The sequence below is a fragment of the Elaeis guineensis genome, chromosome 4, assembly GCF_000442705.2.
Source record: "Elaeis guineensis isolate ETL-2024a chromosome 4, EG11, whole genome shotgun sequence".
In the NCBI taxonomy this organism is placed as follows: domain Eukaryota; kingdom Viridiplantae; phylum Streptophyta; class Magnoliopsida; order Arecales; family Arecaceae; genus Elaeis; species Elaeis guineensis.
Window position 1 is genome coordinate 9883972 of NC_025996.2, and position 25668 is coordinate 9909639.

General features: G+C 36.7%; 3 protein-coding genes across 5 annotated transcripts; all 3 read left to right on the top strand.

Moving 5' to 3' along the window:
• On the top strand, positions 1–5622 carry LOC140857111 (uncharacterized). Of its 2 annotated transcripts, XR_012140595.1 has the most exons (5): positions 1–404; positions 824–921; positions 1030–1114; positions 4088–4279; positions 5186–5622. XR_012140595.1 is itself a non-coding variant. In XM_073255482.1 (4 exons), exons 1-4 carry the CDS (start codon positions 198–200, stop codon positions 5273–5275), a joined length of 480 nt encoding a protein of 159 aa, XP_073111583.1. In that variant the 5' UTR covers positions 3–197; the 3' UTR covers positions 5276–5622. The 2 variants fall into 2 exon arrangements, 1 of the variants encoding a protein (XP_073111583.1); XM_073255482.1 differs by lacking the exon at positions 4088–4279 and having other exon boundaries at positions 3–404.
• Positions 5623–7276: 1654 nt separating this feature from the next.
• On the top strand, positions 7277–14513 carry LOC105043988 (ER lumen protein-retaining receptor). The gene is made up of 6 exons (XM_010921750.4): positions 7277–7490; positions 8035–8300; positions 9948–10063; positions 11399–11472; positions 13768–13831; positions 13916–14513. The coding sequence occupies exons 1-6, from the start codon at positions 7400–7402 to the stop codon at positions 13950–13952; spliced, it is 648 nt and encodes a 215-aa protein (XP_010920052.1). The 5' UTR covers positions 7277–7399; the 3' UTR covers positions 13953–14513.
• Positions 14514–16626: 2113 nt separating this feature from the next.
• Positions 16627–24715, top strand: LOC140850838 (ruBisCO large subunit-binding protein subunit beta, chloroplastic). 2 transcript variants are annotated; one of them, XM_073255483.1, is made up of 15 exons: positions 16627–16773; positions 19529–19780; positions 19896–20021; positions 20758–20895; positions 20996–21091; positions 21340–21582; positions 21674–21908; positions 22054–22223; positions 22307–22384; positions 22470–22541; positions 22635–22739; positions 22950–23042; positions 23141–23233; positions 24071–24194; positions 24317–24715. In XM_073255483.1, the coding sequence occupies exons 2-15, from the start codon at positions 19532–19534 to the stop codon at positions 24328–24330; spliced, it is 1836 nt and encodes a 611-aa protein (XP_073111584.1). In that variant the 5' UTR covers positions 16627–16773; positions 19529–19531; the 3' UTR covers positions 24331–24715. The 2 variants fall into 2 exon arrangements, with proteins under 2 accessions (XP_073111584.1, XP_073111585.1); XM_073255484.1 differs by having other exon boundaries at positions 16683–16773; positions 19549–19780.
• The last annotated feature ends 953 nt before the right edge of the window (positions 24716–25668 follow it).

Here is a 25668-nt window from a genome sequence, read left to right on the forward strand (position 1 = left end):
AAGTCACTAATGCCTGAAAGAAAGAGGCTGACCAGGTTGCCCAAAATGTCCCCACAATCTTCTTTCCCTGCCCTAACGTTCCCGCTGTCCCACATTGCCCCCCACGCCGGCTGATTTCCTTCCCAAAATACTCCTACGGAACTTCAATATTTGTTTCGACGGAATTCTTTTCATCCTGAACGAAGAGGGGAGGAGCGATGCAGCGATGGTGCAGCAAGCTCGGCCGCCACATCCTATCCTCTTCCTGTTCTGCCCTCCGTCCCATCCCTCCCCGACGTCTCGAACCGGTGGCATTTCCAGCAAATACGCCGATCCTCAAGCCCCTTTCCGGTGACCCATCTCCTGGGACACTCCGCCCCCAGCTTCTAGGTTTAGGGTTTTTTCCTCCCTCTTTACTTCTTGGGGTAAGCGCGATATTTTAGTGGGTTTTTCTTTACTAAAGATTGGTCTTAGTTTTTCTTTTCAAATCGAGGAGACTGGTTTGTCCTGATTATAATTACAACATTTTTGTTTTCTAGATTGTTTTTTGATTGATTATGCTAGTATTTCTTTTCTGTAAAATTACCTTTGTTGAATCTTTTTTCTAACTCGAAGAGAACACTATCTGCTGATTTTGTCAAGAAATTTTGTGATTTTTGACTAATTTCCTGATTTGTTACGGCAATGAGTCGTATCCACTATAAGTTTTTTATTCCTGCATCTGAATGGACCGGTTAGTCCTCTTTTATTCTCAAAAGAAAAGGTGTATGAAATATTTTGATGATTTTTTATTGACGGTGTTATGAGTTCTGTAGGTTTTGTTGGTGTTTTAACATGGTTTCAGGCGATGCAAGCCCGGCATTATGCAGCAAAGGAGAGATCAAGAGCTCCAATTACGCCAGCTACTTCCAAAGTGAAGAAATACAAGCTTAAAGCTTTCTCGTAGGTTTGCTTTTCCTTTCTGTTTTTTCGGGGTTTAATTGATTTCTCTTTTCTCTGGTCATCTAATATTTCCTCCCTTTTTATTTGGTGGGGGGTGGGGGTGTTTAGATCTTTTAAGTTCAGATTTAGGACCATGAATGATGGAAAGATCCGGCGGTGGAGGGCAGGAAAGCGGCATAATGCACATTTGAAGGTAGCCTTTTTTCCCCTTTTTAGCAATAGATGCATCTGCTCTGGTTGTGCATTGAATATAGTTGTAATTTAGTAGCAGGAACGTTTGCAACATAGCTGAAAGATCTGAGGTGGATCATTTTATTAGAATTATGATATCCATAAATATTATGGGTGTTGTTGTAGTATTGTAATATTAGATCTTGCTCATGCATAAGATGAATTCACCCAGATATTTGGCCTTTTTGTACTAAAAGAAGTAGCTTGTTGTCATATGGTTTCTCCTAAATAAAATCTTTTACTTCTATGATTCCTACAGTACAATAGTATGATTCTAATACATAACATGTGCATGAAAGAGAATTACATGGGAATTCAGATCAACCAAAACTGATGTCTCGGGCATCTGGATGCTTTGTAACCCAAACCATAAATATAGGCTTTTCTTTGTCCTTTATTGCTGTCGTAGATGTCCTTCTCACATATTGTTGTCTTTTTAGACATCTATTCAGGGTGTCTCAATTATTAATTTATAAAGTTGATTTGATTGGCTACAAATTTTACAAGATGTGTTTTGGCTTGCTGGATACATGAGAGTTCGGGCTTTGATTAGTTGACAAAATGATTGGACTTGTTATTTGTTAATAAAGGCTTTTGCTAGTATTCTATGATCTGTTGGAACAGTTTACCTAATTTAACCTTTGGGTCTGACTTCAAGCAGATTTTTTGATTGAATTAAGACCAGTTTTGGTTTTACTATGATAAAACTTTCTCATATTAAGGAACTAGAAGTAGTTTTGGGGAGGCGGTCTTTCCTGTGACCTTTTTGTATTGTGAAACTATTATTAAGGGTCATTCAGAGGCATATGTTTTGGGTCTCCATCTACCAAAGGAAGAAGTCTGGTCTTAAGGTTGGGTGGCTTTTAATTTTGTTATTGTAAAAATGGTGATTCAACTATTTCACTTCTTACAAGAAGAAAATCATCAATTTGAAGGTTGTTCCATTTACATTGATTTTTATTAATCTGTTGATAAATGTGAATATCTCTTGAATTGATTGTTTTGGAGCTGTCAAATTCCTTCTTTAATCAAAAAAATAGAATGCATGCTGAGGCAAACATTTCTGCATTGTAAAATCATGGGATCATTAACTTACCATCAATCTGTTCTGAGCTGCTATAGCTATTGGTCTGACTTGACTCTTCCACTATTGCTTTTGTCATGGGAAAGAACTGAGCTTGAAGCCTATTTAACCACAAGCCATGCCCCCTCACTCTCATTCATACACATGCATGTCCATATGCACACTCTGTGCGCATGTGTAGTTCTGTGATGCCTTGTTTGTATTTGTTGGTGAAAGAAAAAGGAAGTTAAGATCAGGACTTCAGGTGGCTGTCTCAATGAATCTGTATCTATTTAATGTTATCTTAATACTACTGTGTTGTTTTGAACCAAGATGAATACATCCTATAGTTACAACCACATGTCACTGAAGACTTATGATTTTCTTTTCTAAATCATAAGGAACCGGCTGCTTAAATAGCTTTTGCTGGAAAAAAAAAAAAAAGAGAGAGTGAAAAAAAAGGGCCACCCCAAGGTCATTTTTTTTAATCTGATGGAGAGAGACATGAATGAGATCGGTTACGAAGAAACCCTAACATTAGTTCCTTGGGACACGTGAGACTTTCAAACTGAATGCCTTTCAGTTTTCTTAATAAAAATTTAATGCCACAGTTTTTCTACTGTAAACAAGGAGTTGTATGAGTGTTTACTGGTATCTGCTCAGAATTTGACGTGTACCTTAGTTAGCTTTACTGTTTTTTGTCCATCATGGAACTAATGGGGAGCCCACATACAGTTTCCATTCACGCTAGAATCTGAAACTCCCAGAAGTATGGTGAACCAAAATTAATCCATAGTACTTGGCCATTCATCAGATCAAATTTGTATTAAATAAGAACATGTTAAATAGAACTAGTAGAATTATATCTATTAGGCCTCAATTAGGAGAGAACATAGCATTTTTCTCCTAAACCAATAGGTTCTCAATGCAAAAGTCCCAAAATCTAAGAATACAAGGAGCAATGCAGCTTCACTATAGAAAGTTAAAAACAATGACAACCAGCTCAGCAGCGACCTTTCAGTAGTGAAGTAAAATTCAGTACTAATATGCTATGAATAACCCATGTTGGATAATCTTGAGATTTCCTTGATTATCTTCCATGCATCTCGAACATTTTACTTTTTGAGTATTATGGAGCTATTTCCTCTAAACAATCCATTAGAAATCTATGGCATCTTTACATGCTCACTCACATCTAAATGACCTTCCTTTCAATTAGCAAACAGTGATATCATACAAGCTGATTATAGGGTATTTTTACCAGTAATCCACTGTGGATGTCATAACTCATATAACTCGAATAATCATATATTATAATTAATTCACCTTGAGCTATCACCTGTTTCTTAACAATTGAAGAGAATGCATATGCCACGTGTTTATGCTCATCTAAGTTGTCAACCACACCTTGAGTTTCCAATTAGCAAGCTGTGATAAAATATCTGCATGAATCCCTCCTCTCAATGATCAGACCAAGAAGTTGATTTTTGAATCTTATTTAAAAAAATGCTCGGTAATTCTAGAAAACAAATAATCCACTTTGTAAGTCAGATATGGTCCATATTATTTCTTCTTTATAAAATATGAGTGTCTAATTTTGTAACTTGGTGTTGAATGTGGTAAAGTCAAATCATATTGTTCCCCTTAATAATGGAATATGGTTTATGTTTAATTTTAAACTAATTTTATGGTTTTGATCAATTGCTCAGCTTTCAAAATTTTCCCTAGGGAATACTAATGCTGAATAGAACCATACAAGTGGTTTTTATGAGTATGATACTGGGTTGAATAATTTTTCTAATCTTTTTTGTACTTTGATATATGTATTATTACCTTTTGCTGGTCCAACAGTCTTGTTTCTGCTTCCTGAAGGGAGAGAAGAGCAATATTTATTGAAGATGGGAGAGCCCATAGACTTGACAAGAGTGAAGATGATCTAGAGATCAATTTCTTGCTTTTATATGTGTGCCTGTGTATCAAAACATGCATGAAGTGGAGACATATGGGATTGGTGATCCTTCCAAGTAGTTTGCTTTCCTATGGTAGACATACAATATGATAGAGGTATCAAGTTATTGGTGGATTTGCATTTAAGTCTCAGTAAGCTTTTGTTCCAAGCAGAAGGGAGGAAAAAGGAACAAGAAAATGGATCTGTCCAATTTGCATCTATATTTTGCAGAGTGAAATTTATATCACTCTTTTTTTACAACCGTGCACAAATTTCCTTTCTGAACTTTTTAGGACATGCAAAATGCCTGTTTTAAAAGTTGCTTATATTTATATGGGGTGTGTTTAGTGCAAACTTTTGTTTAGTTATAATTTTTCCAGACATGATACCCTGCAAGTGAGTCATATCATTCTAGTTACATCCGGCTATGTGAGAACAACCGTCATTGTTCTATTCATTATTATTCTAAATATCCATGAGAACAATTGTCATTTGAGTCCAAGGTCCTCAGTAAAGGTGCTGTGTGGTTGTGTGAGTCCTCTCCTTGCTTGTTTTTGTGTTCTTTTGCTTATTTTTTTGTTCTTTTAGGCAAGCTATGAAGGCATTCGCAAGTTAGAAATAGTTAAAGGGAGCTACAAACTTTTTCTCATGCCAAATGGTATGGAGGGAGACTTTATAGTAGAAAAAAAGGATAAAGACAACTAAACAAGGGAATGGAGTCCCCTAAGTTTGGTCAACTCAAAACAAACCTACTGTACATTCATCCTTTTTGTTCTTATACTTATGGTTCATCGTCCTGGGTTGATGTTGATGAAGTTGCAAATCCATGGTGTGTTTTGTGTTAGCAAGAGGCAGGACCTCTGTCCTGTCCCTCTTTTATATCTTCCTACTCTCCTCGAGGGAAGATTCTGGTGTTAATAGTTGTCCTGTTTTGTTATCAATTCTTTCAAAGCAGGAATTTTTTTTAACCTTGAATTGGCAATATTGCATTTGTGCTAAAATTGATATCTTGGTTGCTGCAGTCCAAGAAGGCAAAGAGAAGACTCAGAAAGCCGGAGGTTGTACATGCAGCTTATGCCAAAGTGATTAAGAAGTTGAACTTTTGTGGCTAGAGCTTGAGGGGGAATTTTTTCCTAATGTTTCCCAAAGTCAGTGTGGCATGAATTTTTTTTTTCTCTTCAGACTTCGATACTTGTAGCCCCTCAAAATTTTCATGATGTACCTTCTCGAAGAAACTATGTTGTTTTAGCTGATACTCGTGTCATATCATGGCTACTTCAGATCACGAATGCCATGATAAGGAAACTCATTGCAGCACTTTCTTATCTTTTACAAGGGATTTATATGCAAAATTCCTAAATCAGGACTATATTTGTTGCTTATTGAATCGATTGATGTTATTGATACACTGAGTTCACAGGATCACTTTATAGAGCAATAAAATTTCTATAAAGCTTCATTCGTATTGCTCTCTCACTTGGTGCCATTTGATACTCCTTTTAAGTATGCTGTATGCTCTATCACTTTTTATATAGCTTGTTAACTGCTGAATGCTAGACTGTTCTATCACTTCCTTTCATTCCAGCTTTCATCCAAGACATGTCATGCATCTGGCCTGAGCAGCGTTGTATCTCCATGGAAGGAAAATTTCCTCTAATTTGGGGGAGAATTTCCTCTAACACAGACCTACGCGCACACATTCACACATAAGATGAGACTGCATGCTATCAGTCTTGTTTGACATGGCTTGGGAGCTCCACCTTGTGTGGCAATCGGATTATCGATTGGCATTGGTAATGAGGTAGCTTTGCTGCTCGTGTTTCACCTCAAAATGTCATCAGTTTTATGTTAAGAAGTGCTCTTTTCAAAGTTATAATTAGGAGAGATTGGAAAATTCTAACGACTAAAGTGACATAAAGATTTAACAGAAATTGCATTGGAGAGCTGTGCGCATCCGGAGATAAGATCTGGGCCGAGGTGGAAAACATCATGGCAAGCATGGAGTCTCCGATTTTTATTTTTATTTTTAGTTTTCAATTAGGAGGTCAGAGACTGCAAAAGAAGCAACTACATGACTGGAATTAGGTACAACCTAGAGCATCATATTGAATCAAGCGAGCAAAATTTGGAGGAAAAATTGAGTGCTCGATGAGGCCATGTTTATGTCTTCTAGCAAGTCAGTCCATGCTGCTGTTGGCTTCTCTGAATACATGATTTATCTCAAAATGTTGTAGTTGTGATATGGCTTGACTTATATCTTGAAGCAACAGATGAAATGGGCTGCCCGTGAATGACAATAGCAGGGTCCTTTTCCAGGATGATCTTATTGCAATGTAATCCTTCAATAGTTGATAACAAACCTTACCATGCAGCCTAAAGCTCAGATAATGGAATTGAGACTCGACCAAGATGATTTCTAGTTAGGAAACCATCACCAATCTGTTCTTGTGGAAAAGAGTCATCAAGATTAACTTTAACTAAACCAAGGGGAGGGGATACAGGTGCGCAATGAACCTCCTTGTCAAATAATTAAGATGAGCTATTGGAGTTGCAGATATCCCAGTGCCAAATTCAAATTGATTGCCAAAGTAGCCAACTGCCTTGTGGTGGTATGTGAGCCTTGTAAAGGCCTATTGTCCCATGATTTCCATGAGAGCCAACCACAATAAGAGACCATGGATTGACTGTGAAAAGTTCTCAAATGAAACATAACATGCAGTAAAGAATCAACAGAGTTGAAATTGAAATCAGTGGACTAACACTCCCCAAGATGCTTCCAAGCTGTTCCAAGTTGATGTGGCTGCAAAAGAGACGATCAATACATGGTCTAAATTCTCTTCTAAACCACAAACATCGCAAGCGATGACTTACTGCTGGAGGATGCCTCTTCGAACCAATAAGGTTTTACAGAGCCGTCAACACGGCAAGACTTTCCATCACCGTAAAAATATTTTTGAGAATACCAATAGTTCTATTAATTCATCATCAAACACCTCTGATCCGTGAAAAATTGAGATAGGAGCGGGGTCATTGTGTACTCTCTTTTAACCTCTCAACAAGTAACACCTCCCAATTAAATGGCTTCGGTTTTATTCCGTGCGGTAGAAAGGGAAAATAAAACGAAAGGGTCCAAACTCCGGTACTCGAGAGAATAGGAGAGTGGAAGTCTACCCAAAGACCCAGAGAGAGCGAGAGCGAGAGCGAGAGAGAGAGAGAGCGCAAAGCAGGGAAGGAAGATGAACGCGTTCAGGTTGGCGGGGGACATGACCCATCTCTTGAGCATCATACTGCTCCTCCATAAGATCCGCACCATGAAATCCTGCGCTGGTACTTTAGGGTTTCTCTCTCTTTCTCTTTCTTTTCTTTGTCCTTCCAATTTCTTTCAAACGAATCATTTATATGTTGGTGTCTAATGGCACAAAAGAATGTAGAGCAATGCTATAATTCCTGGAAAAACATGTTAGTGACGTAAATATGAACGATGCGATGCATGCTTGCAGAATCGTTCAATACTCCCTCGGTTGTAAAGCAAGAAAATGACAACAATAATTTCAGCGCGTTTATCTGGACAAAGAAGTCGATCTTCTGGATTTGATTTATTTATTTCTATAATAACAGTAGCGCGGCAGATTTTATTTTGATTCTTGCTCGATCATATAGAATTTTTTTTTTTGTCGCACAAACGTACATCATGCCGTGACACAATGAATGAGTTGGAATGCAAGTGTTTCATCTGTCGTTCTTGTAATATGTTGCATTGCATTCTCTCTTGCTATGTGAATATCCAATGTGTCCTCAGTTATGTAAATAATTCTTACTTTAGCTTGGTGAAGTCGGTTGATTTCTAATTATTCTAATTCCTCCGTTTCAGGCATATCTCTAAAAACCCAGGAGTTATATGTCATTGTTTTCATGACGCGCTATGTGGACTTATTTACGAAGTACTATTCCTTTTACAACTCAATAATGAAAATTGTTTTTCTGGGCACTTCAATCGGCATTGTTTGGTACATGAGATATCACAAGGTGGTCAAGCAGACCTATAACAAGGATGAGGATACTTTCCGACATTTTTTCGTTATTCTCCCATGCTTTGTGCTGGCTCTTTTGATAAATCATGCGTTCACGGTCATTGAGGTAATGCCTTCTCATGGGAGCTACCTAAGTCTTTCTGGGCTTTCATAGTTTCGTGGTAACTTGTCTATTTGAGTAATAACTGTTGCTGTTGCTGGTTTTTGGTACTTTATGAATCTCATGTATGTTTTTCATTTCTTGTTGGCTAACCCTATATCCCACCAGACAGTTCCTTTTTCACATCATTGTTTTTGTGTTTTATCATATTGTATTAAAGGTGCATAGCAGGCACTTTCATGATGTTTGGATTGAATTACTATGTGCATAAGAAAACTTCAGAGCATGCCAAACTTTTGAGAGTTAACTATGCACTTTCTTTCCAACTTATTCCAGTCCAAGAATTATTATCATCTTTAAAAAAAGGTTGGGTTGCAAAACTGGGATGCTCCAACCATTCCTTCTTGACCAGCATCCTATCAGATGATTTCCATGGTTCCTTGCTGCACAGTTTCTTTTCCCCCTTCTTAGGCTTTATTAGTTTCTTCTATTAGGAGCCCATGCAGTTAACACACTTGGTTAGCAAATATCTCCGATGTTGCCTTTTCAGAGTGCCATATGGAATTTTATGTCTATCCATTATTAACATTAAATAGTATTCTATGACATATCAGTAACATCATCTTTGTTTTATAGATAGGTGCTGCAGTACATAATTTAACACAGCTAGTATCATTCCTAAGCTTGGATGGGAAGGATGAAGTATTAACACTTAATTGACAAATAGTCATAGGAAGGAGCTCAAGCTACTTAACAAAAGCCATCAAGACTTACATAAGTAATCAAAAGCTATGCTTCTTTGCATTCTTTTTTGCCCTTTCTTTCTCAGATGTTCTCTAGATCAAAAAAATTGAAAGGTCTTTGTGAAGCCTCTCTTCTGATTTTATTCATATATGTATAATATTTAGGTCTATGTATGTACATACATACATATATACATACTAACTATTGTGTATAAATGTTGAGATCTTTCAGCTTGTCATTTGTTATTCAAAGAGGAACTTGATTCCCAATTAGTAAACCTTGCATGGCAATATTTGAGGATTGCTCTTGCATGAGCTTATATTGCATTGGCAATATGATATTTTGCATAAAACTAGTATCCAGGTTTCATTGCATGTGCCCCCTTGCTCAATTTTTGTAACAAGGATTTTCAGAATCCATTCATTGAGTGTTGACGTCAGGTTGAGAGTTATTCTATATTCTTAAACTGTATTGATTCATATTACTGTTCGTATAGATCCTGAAGTATACATTAAGAAAGTTAGTCTTGTAAGAGTACGATGAACACTGACAGAATTATATTAGGTGATCAAGTAATCTCAAACTATAATGTGCCTCATAGTTTAACCAACCTGTACTTAAACCATGTTCATCAAGAAAATTCAAATCAAAATTATTTCCCTTATCAGTTTCACATAGCTGAACATTTACAGATGAGGGCTATAGATGATTTCCTACATTACTACTTTTTTAATGTTAAAACTTTCATTATTATTTAGTATAGTTTTAATTTTTTTTTCCTTTTTTGCATCTGTTAAAAAGTTGGTATTAGTTTATTTCATTTCATGCAGTAAATTACATTTAGTCTATAACCATATTATTCTTTATCCTTTCTCCATTGGATTTTTTTATGACACACAAGCCTGACAGGTTTTATGGACATTTTCACTTTATCTTGAAGCTGTTGTGATTCTGCCACAGTTGGTTTTGCTACAAAGGTCAAGAAACATAGATAACTTGACAGGAAATTACGTTTTCCTACTTGGGTATGTTGCATGTAATATTTGTACTACTTAGCTTTTTCTGCTTTCCCAAGGAATATTCTTAAGCTATATACTAGTTTTCATGCACCCATTTTATGTATAAAAGATGATCTTTTTCGGTATTCTAGTTTATCATCCATAATTGTCAATGTTGCATAAGCATTGACATGAGGGATCCTTTGTTGTCAAATGAATAGGCAAAAATATGAAATTAGGACTCATGGACTCTTCCATACAAGTTAAATTCTAGAACTATAAGTATATTTAGAAAAAAGGTCAAGTTTTGCTGTATAAAGAAATAAAATCAACTTTTCCCATCATTTTCTTCATGACAACTATCTTTTTTTTTTTTAAAGGTATTTTCACATAATATTATTATTTTAACATTTAAGTAGGTAATCTGTCCTATATTTATGAAGTAATTTCCACATCATTGCCTAGTCATTTCATTTTTCCTGCGATTCTGATGTAGATTCTTTCTTATGTGTTGGTATACCAACAAATTATCTTTTGAATACTCCACCCTGCTTGTCCATCCATACCATGGTAGGATTTGTCAGCATGCTAGTTTGTGGATTTCCTTGCGACATCACTACATCTAGCTGAAACTTTAAGAAGGCAAAGTTTAAACAAAGCTTATTCAGGGATCACATTGCATTATGCCTAAAGTTGTGGGTCTCCCAAAATGTCGTAAGGCTGATTGTTCAGTCCATAAATAGTATTTCACTTTTATCACATTTGGAGGCTTATATTAGGCATAACCTGCAACATAAGTTACATATTTTGTTGAGATGAATGATGCTGAGGTTTTATAATTTCTGCAACCAGTGGAAGGGAATAGGAAGGATCCTTGTTTTTTCCCCCTACATGCTATTGATTTATTGGACTAAAGTGTCGACATAAACTTTGATTATGTTTCTTCTTATACACCAACCAAGAAGTGCATGTTTTGTTTTTGTGGATGATTCTTGATGAATTCATGACTAAGTTCAACCTTGCTACTTTAACATGATTTGATTTAGGTTGTGAGCTTTCAAGAAAATCTACAAGGCTTAATGCTTTATAGCTCAAGGCTTGCGCCCTACCTGACTGACCGTATTACACATTTACACTGCTTATTTTTGGTTTGTTACAATTTATACTTAGGTCAGACATGTTGCGGATTAGGACTTGTCCTGCTGTGCTCTTTTCTTTACCTCATCTTGTTCTTTATTTTTCTACTATTTTCTTTTTCTTTTTTAATTGACTAAATTTGACTTGTATATTAAGCAGCCGTATTGTTTTCTAGATATATTATATAACCCTTCATTTATCTCTTTTATATTACTTATGTTGTAGGGCTTATAGGGCATTTTATTTGCTGAACTGGATTTATCGTTTCTTCACAGAGAACCACGAAGTTCGTTGGATTCGTAAGTATTGAGTCTCAATTATGTTATCGTTGCTTCTTGTATCCTACAAATTGAATTTGGTTCTATATATTCCGTTATATCTTGTTAATTATAACAATTCCCATCTCTTGATGAATTCTAATAATATTATATTGGTGAACATTGTACTAAGTAGTTCTTGGAAGAGGTTCTATCCCGGAGAGTAGTATATTCAATAATCTAAGGTGAATTGTTGATAAACTTGTCAAGATTGCAACCATAAAGTGCACAGATCACAAGAGCAAGAGCATTAAGAGCTCACTCTAAACTAGTAAAGATGACTGTTCTTTTTATATGCTTACCATGTATTCCATCACTTTCTAACACAGTTGATTTATCACTTATTCTGAAAGAGGCCATTTAGTATGGGGTGATCCATCTCAGATCAAGATGTGAGTGGAGATAATGAGATCATCATGTTTGGTTCTACTGTGATAATCCTACATGACAGTGATATCAAATCACCCTCCAATCTAGTGATGGGATACTTGTTCTTGAGGTCAGAAATCCAGAATCAATCCCGGGCAAGTGATCTTGGGTTGAAATATAAGGATAAAAATACCCTCAGTCTAGCAAAAAAATTGGTATATCAATATACAATTAATATATTATATCAATATTATATATTTGATATTATATTATATTGTATATTATATATTATATTTATGATATACATATTACATTATTATTAATCATATTTCAATGATAATTTAAATTAGAGTAAAAATATCTTATTATACCTTATATTTATATCATAAAAGTATTTAATATATTACTTCTATTTTCCTTATTTTCTAATCAAAATAAATATTTGTATTAATAAATAATATATTATGAGTATAAATAAAAGTATTATTTGTATAATAGCAATTAATATGTTTTTATAGGATGGATAATTTATAAGACTAATAAATATAGAATCTATTAATTATTAATATATTAATATATATGTTAATATTTTATTTATAATATGTTATATATGATCAATAAATATATTTTTATGGAATATATTATAGATAGTTTTGGTATTATATAATCTATGATATTGGAATTTCATGGAATACCAAACAGGTTAGTTGTGCATATGCAGGGATCTTTACTCACTGGACTATGGCCTACCAAATACAGTGATCTTAGATCATTGGTGATTAGATCACTATAGGATTCGGATAACTAGTGATCTTAGATGACTGTGGTGATCCCATTTGGATCACCAAACACTACCAAAGAGTCTATCAATTGACAACCTTATAAATGCAACCCCACATGATCTATTGTTTAAATGGCCTAGTGGACCATGAGTATCTACACTGTAACAAACTTTCAGTTCCAACCAAATTTACAAAAAGAAAAAAAAAGGGGGAAAAAATAGAAAACTGAAACCTCTTGTTAGAGACATGCAGCACACACGAGCGTCTAGTAGACAAGTGTGAGATAACTTTTTGCTTTGCAAACACCTGTTGAGCATGGGGGATTAAAAAAAAAAAGGTAACAATATGAGTATTGCTTCTCATGTTTCTCACCATGCTCAATCCCAAAATTCCATTTTTAGTATAGATAACCAACAAATCCGAGTCATTGTTCCAGTAATGGAACCTCAATTTTCAATGCCGTCAATCTCACCAATGTTCTTGCAACCCTTTGACCACTCATTCACTTCAACATTTCCCCATATATACATCTGTTTTAACATCTGTCTAGCGACTTCATAGGTTTGTCTTAAAGAGTATCTGTCTCATGTACAATCAACTGACGTGACTTAGTGTGAGTCTTTTGTTACCAGATATGGCCCTAATTCTTTGCCATTTGGACACAAAATCAAGTTGCCAAAAGCTCCAGTTCTTAAATATGCCCAAACTCGAAGACACTTAAAGGCAATATTGGTTTGATGTATGGTTTAATTCAGTATTCAATAAAGACTTGGCTCATGGAATGCATGTGGGTGGAGTTGCAGTAATGTCCATCAAGGCAGGCATGCCTGTCCAATTTTGGACTGCAACATGTAGAGTAGGTAGATGACATCCCATCTCTGCCTTTCTTGATTTTCATATTTTTGTTCTATAATCAATATTTTCTATATCTTTTTCCAATATGATCATGATGACATTTTGCATTTTTTAAAAGAAATGAACTGATAATTCATGCTCGATATATTACATGTCATCTACATATTCTGCAGTAGAAACTAGATAGAACTCAACCTGTTACTGAAAAGTCGAAGAAGTTTATCAACTTTGTTACAAATGTTGATGGAAACAATTTTTGCTATGGTGCCAGCTTGGTTGTCGGGCCTTCTTCAAACAGCGATCTACGCCGATTTCTTTTATTACTACATCAAGAGGTATCTATTGGTCTTCTTCATGACACTTAAGACAAATGCTGTAATATGTTCTCTGACAGTGTTCTCTCATTATCTGTGTTGCAGCTGGAAGAACCGCGAAAAGTTGAAGCTTCCTGCTTGATCGGTTGCTTCCATCGCTAACAGTCTGGGAGGGTACTTTTGAAGATATCTATACCCCTGAAAATTAACGTATCTTGGTTTACATATTTTTGACCAGAAGTGACTATGGATCATATTGCAATAATATGTTAAGTATCATCCTTTTTGTTAAGATACATTATTGTTTATTTCCTTCCACTTTTGGGTTAAATGTGGCATGCCCATTACAAGGGTACTGGTTCCTCGTCGTGGTTGGTACCAAACAGAGTAGCTGATGGAAATGATTGCTGTAGCTGAAAAACATATGGGAATTAGTAATATTAAATAAAAAAAGGAAAAAGAAACGAATCACTGTCCAAGTGAGGCATATCAGTCATTTTATAACATTATAATGTTTCATTTCCTTGGGAAACAATTCCATCAGGAACTCAATTATCGTGTAACTTAGCTATGAAGTGTTGTTATAAGAAAGGTTGAATATTTCTTATAGCTTCAGCTTGTTACCAGGATATCCAACCTTGCTATGACTTGTAGTTTGTTGTAATGACTAGCTGCTATAAATTATGCTGTTTGTTATTTAGAATGCAATTTACCTGGAGTAATTGGTGCATTCTTGGCCTTGAATGGGTTGGGAAGGAATTTTCCTCGTTTAGTTCTTTTCTGGTTTGTGAAAGCTTCTGCAGAAAGAAGTCTTTACCTTGTTAGCAGCTATCAAGGTGATGTATGATGTTTTTAAATGTCATCTTTTTCATCTTGAAGTGCAAGGTGAGGAAACTGGAAATTTTGCTGATTCATTTCATTCAATTGTTATGCTCAATTTCTCATCCAGTCCATGCGGTTCGCACCTGAGAGTAATTTAGAAAAGAAGAAGAATACGGGGGAACAAAGAGATGCAAATGATTGGGGGCATTGGGTTGAATCGGGCGGGGATATCTCGTGTTGTGTGTCAACTTAGTTTAATTCTGAACTTTTTGCAATGTGAGGCGTGGAAGGTTCAGCTAATACTCAGTCTTTAGTGTGCTTTTATTCCTGTGATCTTTATGCACTCTCGACTTCAAAAAAAATCTTTATTCACTATTATACATCTTTTACAATCTATGCCAGGTAATACGTATGATAACCCAATGCAATAGCAATTAGTATCCTAAGCTGCAACCTTTTACGAGTGTGCCAATTGGTTTACTTGGTGAATTATCGGGTTTGTGCACTAATAAGCGGGAGTCGAGCCCATATTCGTCATCATTGATGATGTCATTGAATTCGATGGGCCTGCCCATCCCATCTCCTCAAAAAAATCACCACCTTTTCTATCCCCATTCAGAAGGCTGCTATTACATTCTTGGTGATTCCACCAACCATGCTTGGGATGCTCCTTCTAATCCGGGTCTGAATTGGCGTTTGTCTCAGCTGGCATTAAATTGCTCTGACAAGCATAGAGCGGAACCGAGAGTACTGACACCTAAGTCGAGTGTCCAATAATATACGCCATGTAGGTTTTGGATTCGGAAGAGACTTAGGTGATAGAGTCAAGTATATAATATAGTAGTTAAGGATTGATCTTACGTATTTTCTTCATCATATTTGAGTATGGGTTCAGGTTGTATTTTTTGTGCGGCAGGATGATTGATCTTCATTCCTGATATAAATTATTAGATCATATCTTGCATAGATCTTAAAGTATCTTAATTTTTTTTTTATCTGCTTGGTAAATCTTAAAGTGATCATTATGTGATTCAATGTTGACATCACGAAAAAAATGAATCATTCTTTTGCACGAAAGATACAAATCGAATCTTTCGAGTATTGCTCTAGTTCGCTCATCAGTTCACCATACATTTAACCAGGCTGATGTTGGATAGGATTAGTGATGTTGCTCCGGCACCATCCCATTTTCAGCCATCCATCAATTGTCACATTCACTGGGTGAATTGACCATGGTAGGTGATTTCTAGTATTTTTTTTTTTTATTTAGACTACTTCTAACATTCAAAATTCCGACGGGTATAGAAGTTATATGATCCAAAACTTTTGACTACTTTATGCTAGCCGTGATATTAAATCCAATGCAACATTGGCTGAACTGTGGCCCAACCATGCAGCCCAACTGTAGAGGAGCAGGAGAGGGGCCATGAGTTCTTAGCGTTAAAAATTTTAACCGTTAAATTGTGACTAATGTATAGAATTTGGAATTCCACTTGCATTTTTTGCTTAGTTTCTAAAGCTGAAATGTTTCGCAAGTAACAGAAGGAGATTGGTGTAAATTTCAGAAACTAGCTTAATACATTATGGTGTTTGAATATGTAGCTGGCACGTCAGCAAAAAATAAACAGGAAGCACCAAGGGCAAGTGCGCTCGTGTGAGAGAGCGATGAATTGGCAACCTACAAGATCGGATCATCCACGTGTGCTCGTAGGTCACCCATGCTTTTTTGGTAAGCACGTAATGATTTGACCACCAATCATAGAAGCTCCAATACATTCCTGCCAGCGAGGATACGAGTGGTCCACCACTCAAAGAGAAAGAGCAAAAAAAAAAAAGGAAAAAAAAAGCTGGCGTATGCGAATCATGCAAAGCCCTGCCTCGAGATTCGCGAAGGCATGGGAGCACGACTTCCTTCCCGGTCTTCCAGATTGTTCCAAAAGGGCCACCGGAAACGGGCGCGGTCCAAATCCAACGGCCGAGATCGTCCCGAGAACCTTTCCGAGGGCCAGCCCGAAGCCCTCTCCTCTTTTATAAATCCTCATCTTGTTCCCCTTCTCTCCCACTCAGCGTCTTAGTAGGCGAGACTTATCCGCCAAGAATCCCACTAACCCCTAGCCCTAGCTCTCCAGACCTCATCTCAGGTACCATTCTCCTTCTCTGCTACCGCATTTCCTCCTATTTGGGTTCTTCTTGGGACGGGGATTGGGAGTTTGGGTTTGAGATGCATTTGCTCTTTTGCTGTTTCGTTTCTTCTGAGAAAAAATTGTAAAAGGTCGGATTTTGGACATCCCGTGAACCTATTGGGTTGGCTTCTGGCTCCAAAGTCGAGCATTTATGTTGCAGTAGCATATAATCATGGGAAATCTATTAGAATCTTTGGATTCTTGAAGATAGATGCAATGAAGGTAGATATTGTTGGGATTTGCGGGGGTGTTTGTGGATCTTTTTTATGCAACTATTGTGAGCTATCTATGTGTTTGGGGGTTTGGTTCTTAAGAGAGTGAATATATCAAGCGGATGGCACTTAAAAAGATTCGAAAAAAGTAACAGAATTTAGAATAAGATTATTGCTAGAGCTCTACAATGGTGGAAGAGCTTTAGCATTATGCTTTTCTTTGTTCCGTTCTGTCACTAATTAGGGTAGACTAGAAAAGACCGTATCTTGGATACACTGTGAAGATTTTGTATTGGCTTCTGGAATCAGAGCATATGATTTTATGCTACAGTGCCTCATAAAAGGGAAAATTCAGGTTAAGCTTTGAATTTTTGAGATATACGGAACGTGATGATGTTATTCTGATTTATATGTGTGATATGCATATCTTGTGAATTATATCGATTTTCATTGGATTGGTTTGAAAGCTGGACAATGATGTAAATTTCACAAACCAGAGCAAGAAAGATAGGGGCTTTTAAAATAAGATTGCTGCAGCTTTGGTGTAGCAGCTGGCGTTTGACAGCTATGCTTTAGGTACTGAATTTTACTGCAGCAACATGAACAAGCTGCTGTGGTTAAACTTCTTTTTATTAAAAATAAAATTTTGATGTGAATTTGTTGAGTGGAAGGATAGCAATTGTTAGTTTGAAAAAAGGTATTGATTCTTCTGGCTTATGTAGCTTGGAATCATAATGAAAAACATTTTTTTAAAATATAGAAAAAGCTAATTTTAAAATGATTGCTTCTTCATGTATTGTTTTAATAGCCTGGAGGTGTAAAAAATGGAAGCTAGTCTGTGTAATTGTTTAATAGAATACTTATGAGAGCATTCTATTATAATTATTTATATTATATTTGAATACATTGGTATTTGTACCAGCATTTGGAATACATTGGTTGGAAATTCTTGAATGACACGAATCTGTGCAAGCATTCTCCTTGCTAGGATTATTTGTAGTAGAGCTATAGTCAGCTGTTATGCATCCTGAAATGTTCAAAACAATGGTGATACCAGTTAATTATGGACGCCACTGTTTCCTCTTAGTTCAAATTTTCTCATTGCCTCTGAGCCTTCTATTTCATAGAAGTTATAGATGGATGTCTTTGGTTTGCATACAATCGTTTGATTTTGATTTTGGTATGCATAAAATAGTTTGATTAAATAGTGGAATATCTTTCAGTTGAATCAAAAAGAATGATCCATGTGTTATAACCACAACCATTACCATCAGGCGGTATCCCGACTATTTGGGCTTGGTTTCAATGATCCTCTTTTGACAAGTATTTCTGTTTAGGCTATCTCTGATGTTTTTGTAAGCCTATCCTGTCACAACTTCCTTTCATACTATTGTGGTTCCGCTTCATACACCCTTCAAAGAAGTTAGTGCCCATCCTTATTGGAGGCATCTCAAATGTTTGATGTACATAGATCTCATCTAGACAGATTCTGGATCACTTTGTCTTTAACTGATACAATTCCTGTAATTCCTCTAAAATACTTATTTTTTTTCTCATTCCGTTCCTAATTTTACAATACATCAATCTTAATATTCTCAATTACCTCTACAGTTAGCTTGAAATATCATCATATGTTCTAATCAACACAAATCAAAATATGGTCTTTCAACATGTAGGTGGTAGTTAGTCAGTCCCATTTTTCTATACAAGAATGCCTGAGCATGATTTTAAAATCCAAATTCAGCCATAGTTCCAGGATGTCAAGGTAGTTGAAATTATTGCACATCCCTGAAAATTTATTTTGTCTTACACAAGTATGTTCTCATTGCTCTTGGAATCAGGCATCCCATACCGATAAACTAAACTATTTGTGCCAAAAATCAAGAACAGTAGAAGTGTTTGTTGTTTTCCAAGTGCTAGCTGAATGTGTGATGCTTCAATCATTAGTTGTCAATTTGTCTAGAGGAGCCTAGCATGGTAACCTTCAAAACCACATTGTGTGTGTCCATGTGCATAAGGATGCATTCATGCGATGCATATTCAGGTGAACTATCTGCCCCCCCCTTGATTTACCAGAGTTACTACGTGCACTGTTTGGTGCTATTAAAAGGTGATCCCATTATAGTTTGGTGCTATGATGGCTTAAGAAGTTACATGAAAGTATCATGGGGTGTCCCTGTGTGCCCAAAATTTTATAGATCTAAAACTAAATACCTGATAGTGCTAAGGTAACAATGCTTTATTCCATTTTCCTTGCTAGTTACCCTTGGTATTATACCTTGCGTCATCCAGACATTTGAGATTCTCTGATTATCTTCTTTCTGGGTTTATAAAGGTATTTTTTATCTTTTTCTTTTTATTTTCCTCCATTGTCATTGTGGCATTGTTGTTTGATGTTTTGCCTGTCTAAATCATTTTCCTATTTCATATCTGAGCCCCTTCTGTAATTACATGGTTGAAGTTTTTGGACAATTGGTATGCCTTTGTACTCTGTCAAACAGGAAATGGCTTCTACTTTCAGCACCATGTCTACAATTGGCTATGTGGCTGCTCCCGGTGGTTTTGTCACGGATAGGAAGCTCGCAGTTTCTGCTCAGAAATTCTCTTTCTCTTCTCTTGCTTCCATATCTTCGAGTTCTCTAAGTGGCAGGTGGCATAACTTGCATCTACAAAAAAGATGTAACTGTAGGATCAGGGCAATGGCCAAGGAATTGTACTTTAACAAGGATGGATCGGCCATTAAGAAACTCCAAGTAAGCTCTTTTTTTAAAAACAAAAATATTACAAGGTTTTACTTGTGATAATGCTTTCTTTTTCCACTCCACTGACATGTCATTCATGTATACTTAATTCACTTACTTGTATCAGACTGGAGTTAATAAGCTTGCTGACCTCGTGGGGGTCACTCTTGGCCCAAAGGGCAGGAATGTTGTTCTGGAGAGCAAATATGGGTCTCCAAAAATTGTCAATGATGGTGTCACTGTGGCCAAAGAGGTACTATATATGATAAGGTTTTATTTGACTTACTATTTAAGGATTTTAACTTGTAATATTCTGATGGCACAGTTAATCAAAGATATGTGAATAACTTCTAATCGGTCATGAGAAAATTCTGGGGATTCACACACTATCATTAAGCACAATTTTGGCCATATATTTTATTGAATTGGGAGTAAACAGGGGCATCATGTTGTACTTAAGAAGACTGGAGAGTCAATGATTTGTTTGTCCATTGTGTTCTCTGTTCCCTTTTTTTTTTTTTTCCAGATAGCCATATTTAGAAGCATTTCAGATTGATGTGCATGTTAATGCTTGTGGATATGATTTTGTTAGAAGAATGTCCATAGTAACTGTCATTTGTTTCTCCTTTTCGTGTTTTCTTTATTAAGTAAATATGAGTGCAGATTGTGGGGGAGAACCCCTTCTGTTTTGCAGCGTTTTTGTTGAGCTTGATTGAGTTTCTATTAGTTCTCAATTCCTTGTAACTGATGCTTTCTAATTCATCATGCACTGCTGCAACTTTTGTCTCTGATTTCTGAATTGTCTCCTCAAATCTTTTGCTTGGATATTTAGTATATTAATGAAACTTTGTATATCACTTTCTAAAGCTCCTGATTTGAATACCTATACATGGGATGATGTTTTAAATGCCTAAACTGAATTAAGATGATGTTTCTTTGCTGATCATTGGTTAAGAAATGCACTTATGCATAATTCGTGGTGTGTTTAGGTTGAACTAGAGGATCCTGTGGAAAACATTGGTGCTAAGTTGGTAAGGCAGGCTGCTGCAAAGACCAATGACTTAGCTGGAGATGGGACAACTACTTCTGTTGTTCTTGCTCAAGGTTTGATTGCTGAAGGTGTTAAGGTTTGTAACATATTCCAGTCCATCTGCTAACCTCGTTTTCATGAGTGGATCTTGGACAGGTATTGCATTATTACCTGCTAAATCCCTGTGATTTATGCAGGTGGTTGCAGCAGGTGCAAACCCTGTTCAGATAACCCGAGGTATTGAGAAGACATCCAAAGCTCTAGTTGCAGAACTCAAGTTGATGTCAAAAGAGGTATGTGCAAGGTGCTTGATGGGAAAATTTTCAAATATGACATGTTTGATTCTAATGTTGCTTCCAGCACTTTGATTGCATTTCCAATTAAATAATGTTATACTTAGCCTAATAGTTGTTTTAAGTCTTCCAACTGTTTCCATGCGACTGAATGAGCTGAGTGGAATGCTTTTGTTCTTAATTTCTGTTGTGTTACAATTATAGTGCACATAATTGCACCGGTGCATACATATATTTCAATATTGCAGGTTGAGGACAGTGAACTAGCCGATGTTGCTGCCGTAAGTGCGGGAAACAACTATGAGATTGGAAACATGATAGCTGATGCTATGAGCAAGGTTGGTAGGAAAGGGGTGGTGACACTCGAAGAGGGGAAAAGTGCCGAGAATAGCCTCTATGTTGTAGAAGGAATGCAATTTGATCGTGGTTACCTCTCTCCATACTTTGTCACAGATAGCGAGAAAATGTCAGTTGAATTTGAGAACTGCAAGGTTTGTAGTTAGTTTGATATAGTTATGCATCGTAGTTTATCTCCGTGCTTGTTGATACTAATATCTTAATTTATGACCTTTGCCTTTTCAGTTGCTTCTTGTAGACAAAAAAATTACAAATGCAAGAGATCTTATCAATGTTTTGGAAGATGCAATTAGAGGGGGATTTCCCATCTTGATAATAGCTGAAGACATTGAGCAGGAAGCTCTTGCTACTCTTGTTGTAAATAAGCTCAGAGGTGCACTGAAGATTGCGGCACTTAAAGCCCCTGGATTCGGAGAACGCAAAAGTCAATATCTTGATGACATCGCCATCCTTACTGGAGGTTGGTCCTTTTTTCTCCCAAAAAAAGGGATTATAAATCTATAGTGGAATTATAATTTAGTGATGCTGTTAAATCTACACTGCACGTTGCATCAATAATTTTCTTCATTTTATTAGAGATCCTGACTAGCTATTATTGTGCACAGCAACTGTAATCAGAGATGAGGTAGGGCTTTCCCTGGATAAAGCTGACAAGGTGGTTTTGGGCACTGCTGCAAAAGTTGTGCTAACCAAAGATTCAACCACCATAGTTGGTGATGGTAGCACTCAAGAAGAAGTAACCAAACGGGTTGCACAAATCCGTAATCTGATTGAGGTTTGATTTCTATTCTCAGGCTAAATTGTTTGTTAATTTGAAACCTATTAGATGGCCTAAATAACATGAATATCTTTTCTCAGGCTGCTGAGCAAGAATATGAAAAGGAAAAATTAAACGAGAGGATTGCAAAGCTCTCAGGTGGAGTTGCTGTCATTCAGGTATTTGATTTTGGACATATTTCGTTTATATGCTGATAATCAGTCAGTGTGACATATGAGTACTTGTGTTCTCAAATGTGAGCAGGTTGGTGCACAAACAGAGACAGAACTTAAAGAGAAGAAGTTAAGGGTTGAAGATGCTCTCAATGCTACCAAGGTATGTTCTACTAGGCACTGAGACGTGTTTCAGGCCCATGGTACAGTAATGGCTTTGTGAAATATTTTATTGATTTTTTGCATTCATGCACAGGCAGCTGTTGAGGAAGGTATAGTTGTTGGTGGTGGTTGTACCCTTTTGAGGCTTGCAGCAAAGGTTGATGCCATCAAGGATACTCTCGAAAATGATGAACAAAAGGTCCATATCCAATACAACAACACCACCCCCCCCCCAACCCACCCCCAAGCTTGACTTTGAGATCACTTCTTTTTTCCCTCACATGTGGAAAAGAAAGAGGAAATGAGGTGATATTGGTGGCAACATGAAGTGCACAAAACTGGGCTGTTATACAGCAACTTGTCATTATGTCCTGAATGTCCACCTCATGTTGGTTTGAATGTATTACAGGTTGGAGCTGATATAGTAAAAAGGGCTCTGAGTTACCCGTTAAAATTGATTGCAAAGAACGCTGGAGTAAATGGAAGTGTTGTCATTGAGAAGGTATTATATTCTTACCTGAAACTTCTGAACTGCTGTTGTGACAATTAATTTGCTGCTGCTTTGTGTTTGGGGTTCTTGACTATCGTTCATTGTTTTAGGTTCTTTCAAGTGACAATTTCAAATATGGATATAATGCTGCAACTGGAAATTATGAAGATTTGATGGCTGCTGGAATTATTGACCCAACTAAGGTTGACCCTTGCTCCTTTGGTCATGCTATTTTTTTTGTGACTTCCATGTTGTTGCTCAATATCGACCTTAGCGATCTATTTTTCATGAAATTGTCATGTAACTGGCATTATAGGCAAAACAATAGAATTGTATCTGTGGCAATATGTTTCCCAAGGGTATCTAATTGTGGCAATAAGCCTCGAATCTTGGATGCTTTGGTTAACTGTCTTCTTGGGTACTCTTGTTAGTGGTTTGTTTTTCCTAGAACAGTATTCTTCTTCTTTTCCTTGGTTTAGTCTTAATCAATTTGACTAAATTGTGCATGAAGTTAGGAGGCATATTTTGTAGAACTTTCATGGTTGATTGAACCTTTAGTTGTTTTCAACTGTTTTACAAACTATTTGCATTAACAATATAATACAACTTATTTGCAGATAACACTACATTTGGATGCAATGGAGCTTGATATAAATCTTAATTATTCTCTGTCCTTTTAATTTGTTTATGAAGATTTTCTGCTATAGCATCTCCATGCAGATACTTTATTATCAGGCCTCATTTACTTTAGATGTGTGCTATAATTCTGTTGTTAGCTACGGTCGCATCTCTTATGCCTTTTTGAGTTTCCTGCTATCAAATATAGCGGCTCCGCTAGCCTGAAGCATCTTCGAGCTTTAATCAATTCTTTGGCTCAGACAAGTGATGGATGACTCTAGTTGTAGCAGAATGTCAGATGTTTTGAATATGAAGTTTAGTTTCTCCTGTCTTGCAAAAACCGGCTGATAGATTGCCTTATTCTGAAATCCATCTAGCAAGAACCAAAATGTTAATCTCACCTTTCTTTTTGATAAAATCAGGTCGTGAGGTGCTGCTTGGAGCATGCAGCTTCAGTTGCAAGAACATTCCTTACTTCAGATGTTGTGGTGGTTGACATCAAAGAACCAGAGCCAGCACCTGCAGGGAATCCGATGGACAATTCAGGTTCTACCTTTTCTGAATTCTAATCATCTCTCCATTATCCCAGTTAATTTGTTATTTTTGGTAGAAAGTTAATTTGTTATTAGAAAAGCACACTAACGGTCTTGATTTTGGTTTCCAATCAGGGTATGGCTACTAACAGAGCCGTCGGATACCAGGGGAAAGGAAAACCCGTGCCTAGGCAGTAACTGTCATGTTGGTTTTTGGTTTTTGTATGTCTTTTTTTTTTTTTCCTAAATGAAAATGGGAGGCGTTACCATCATTAATGTGGATGGAGAGGTTACATGAGATTCTCGGGGGAGATTGGTTGACTTGTGTCAACCTGCAAAGGAAAGGGGAAGAGAGACTGAAAACAGACTCAAGGCAAAAATGAATACAGAAAACAACTTGAGGTCTGTTCGTGAAATGCAGAGTTTTCAGTAACCTGATGAACTAATTTTACTTCAGTTGCTGTATGATTCTTTGAATCCTTTGTTTTAATTTTACTTTCGTTTTCGTATGTCTGGTCAGGGCATTGTTTTGCACATGAATTAGAGCTCAATGAGATTAGATTAGCATTAAAAAATTCTTGGAGCAGCATGTAAATGTCGTTAAGCTGATTGCAGTATTTTGTACTGTCTTTGAGGAACCAAATTTAGCTTTTCTAAACAAAAATTTGTTTCAAAAGACATGCAAATTAACTGGTGCATGTCTTTGATGCTTTAGTTAGCTTTGCACGCTCAGTAGAATTGTCCTTGTTATTGGGTCCACGTATCCATGCATGGGAGGTTCTTCTAGTTTCCGGTAAGTCACCTTCTACCTAGTTTGAAATCATACAAGCTTTGGACACGGGCTTAGGAATTAGAAAATATCAAATTGCCTGCTTCTCACAACATTTATTCAAAGTGTGAGCCGAGATGGGTTTTCCTCAACCTGTTCCTTGGGGCTGTAGAAACTACAAGGGCTTTCCTGACCTTTTTGATGGAATATGGGTCAAGAAGTCTGGAGATGCTGGAGCCTGATGGGGTTCATGACCTAAGTAGGATTGTATGCTGCTTATTATTTAGTAGGGAAAGTGATCAGCAAAAGGTGCATGATGGGATGCTTAATCTGAAGCGATGATTTAAGCTAACGATTTGTTATAGGTAAAGCAGGTCTCTGCAGTGATAGGTGAAAAGAAGTGGGCGATGGTGGCCACCAACCTTTGTCAAAATTCTCAAATTTGGGATGGTTCGGCTCTTTTCGGACGGGTGCTCCGATTTGCCAGTACTAGATGCTACTGCTTTCTCCGAGTTTGTGATATTAGATGGCCAACAGCTAGAAATTCTAGTCCGATGGAAAAGTTAACAATTAGCGCTGTTTAGGGTGTCTATAATCCTTTAATTTAAAAGCCTTATGACATAGGTTAAGTGCTAAATGACCAATGGAGGTGTGGTCTTCGATCCCTACGGAATTATTTGAATAGCCGACCACCAAGACCACAACCCAAGACTGGGGT

Coding starts and splice junctions, on each gene's coding strand:
- LOC140857111 (XM_073255482.1), top strand. CDS start 198: ATGCAGCGATGGTGCAGCAAGCTCGGCCGCCACATCCTATCCTCTTCC. Junction 405..823: donor CTCCCTCTTTACTTCTTGGG/GTAAGCGCGATA, acceptor ACATGGTTTCAG/GCGATGCAAGCCCGGCATTA. Junction 922..1,029: donor TACAAGCTTAAAGCTTTCTC/GTAGGTTTGCTT, acceptor GGGGGTGTTTAG/ATCTTTTAAGTTCAGATTTA.
- LOC105043988 (XM_010921750.4), top strand. CDS start 7,400: ATGAACGCGTTCAGGTTGGCGGGGGACATGACCCATCTCTTGAGCATC. Junction 10,064..11,398: donor AATTACGTTTTCCTACTTGG/GTATGTTGCATG, acceptor CTTATGTTGTAG/GGCTTATAGGGCATTTTATT. Junction 11,473..13,767: donor CCACGAAGTTCGTTGGATTC/GTAAGTATTGAG, acceptor CTATGGTGCCAG/CTTGGTTGTCGGGCCTTCTT.
- LOC140850838 (XM_073255483.1), top strand. CDS start 19,532: ATGGCTTCTACTTTCAGCACCATGTCTACAATTGGCTATGTGGCTGCT. Junction 21,092..21,339: donor TCAAGTTGATGTCAAAAGAG/GTATGTGCAAGG, acceptor TCAATATTGCAG/GTTGAGGACAGTGAACTAGC. Junction 22,224..22,306: donor AAATCCGTAATCTGATTGAG/GTTTGATTTCTA, acceptor ATCTTTTCTCAG/GCTGCTGAGCAAGAATATGA.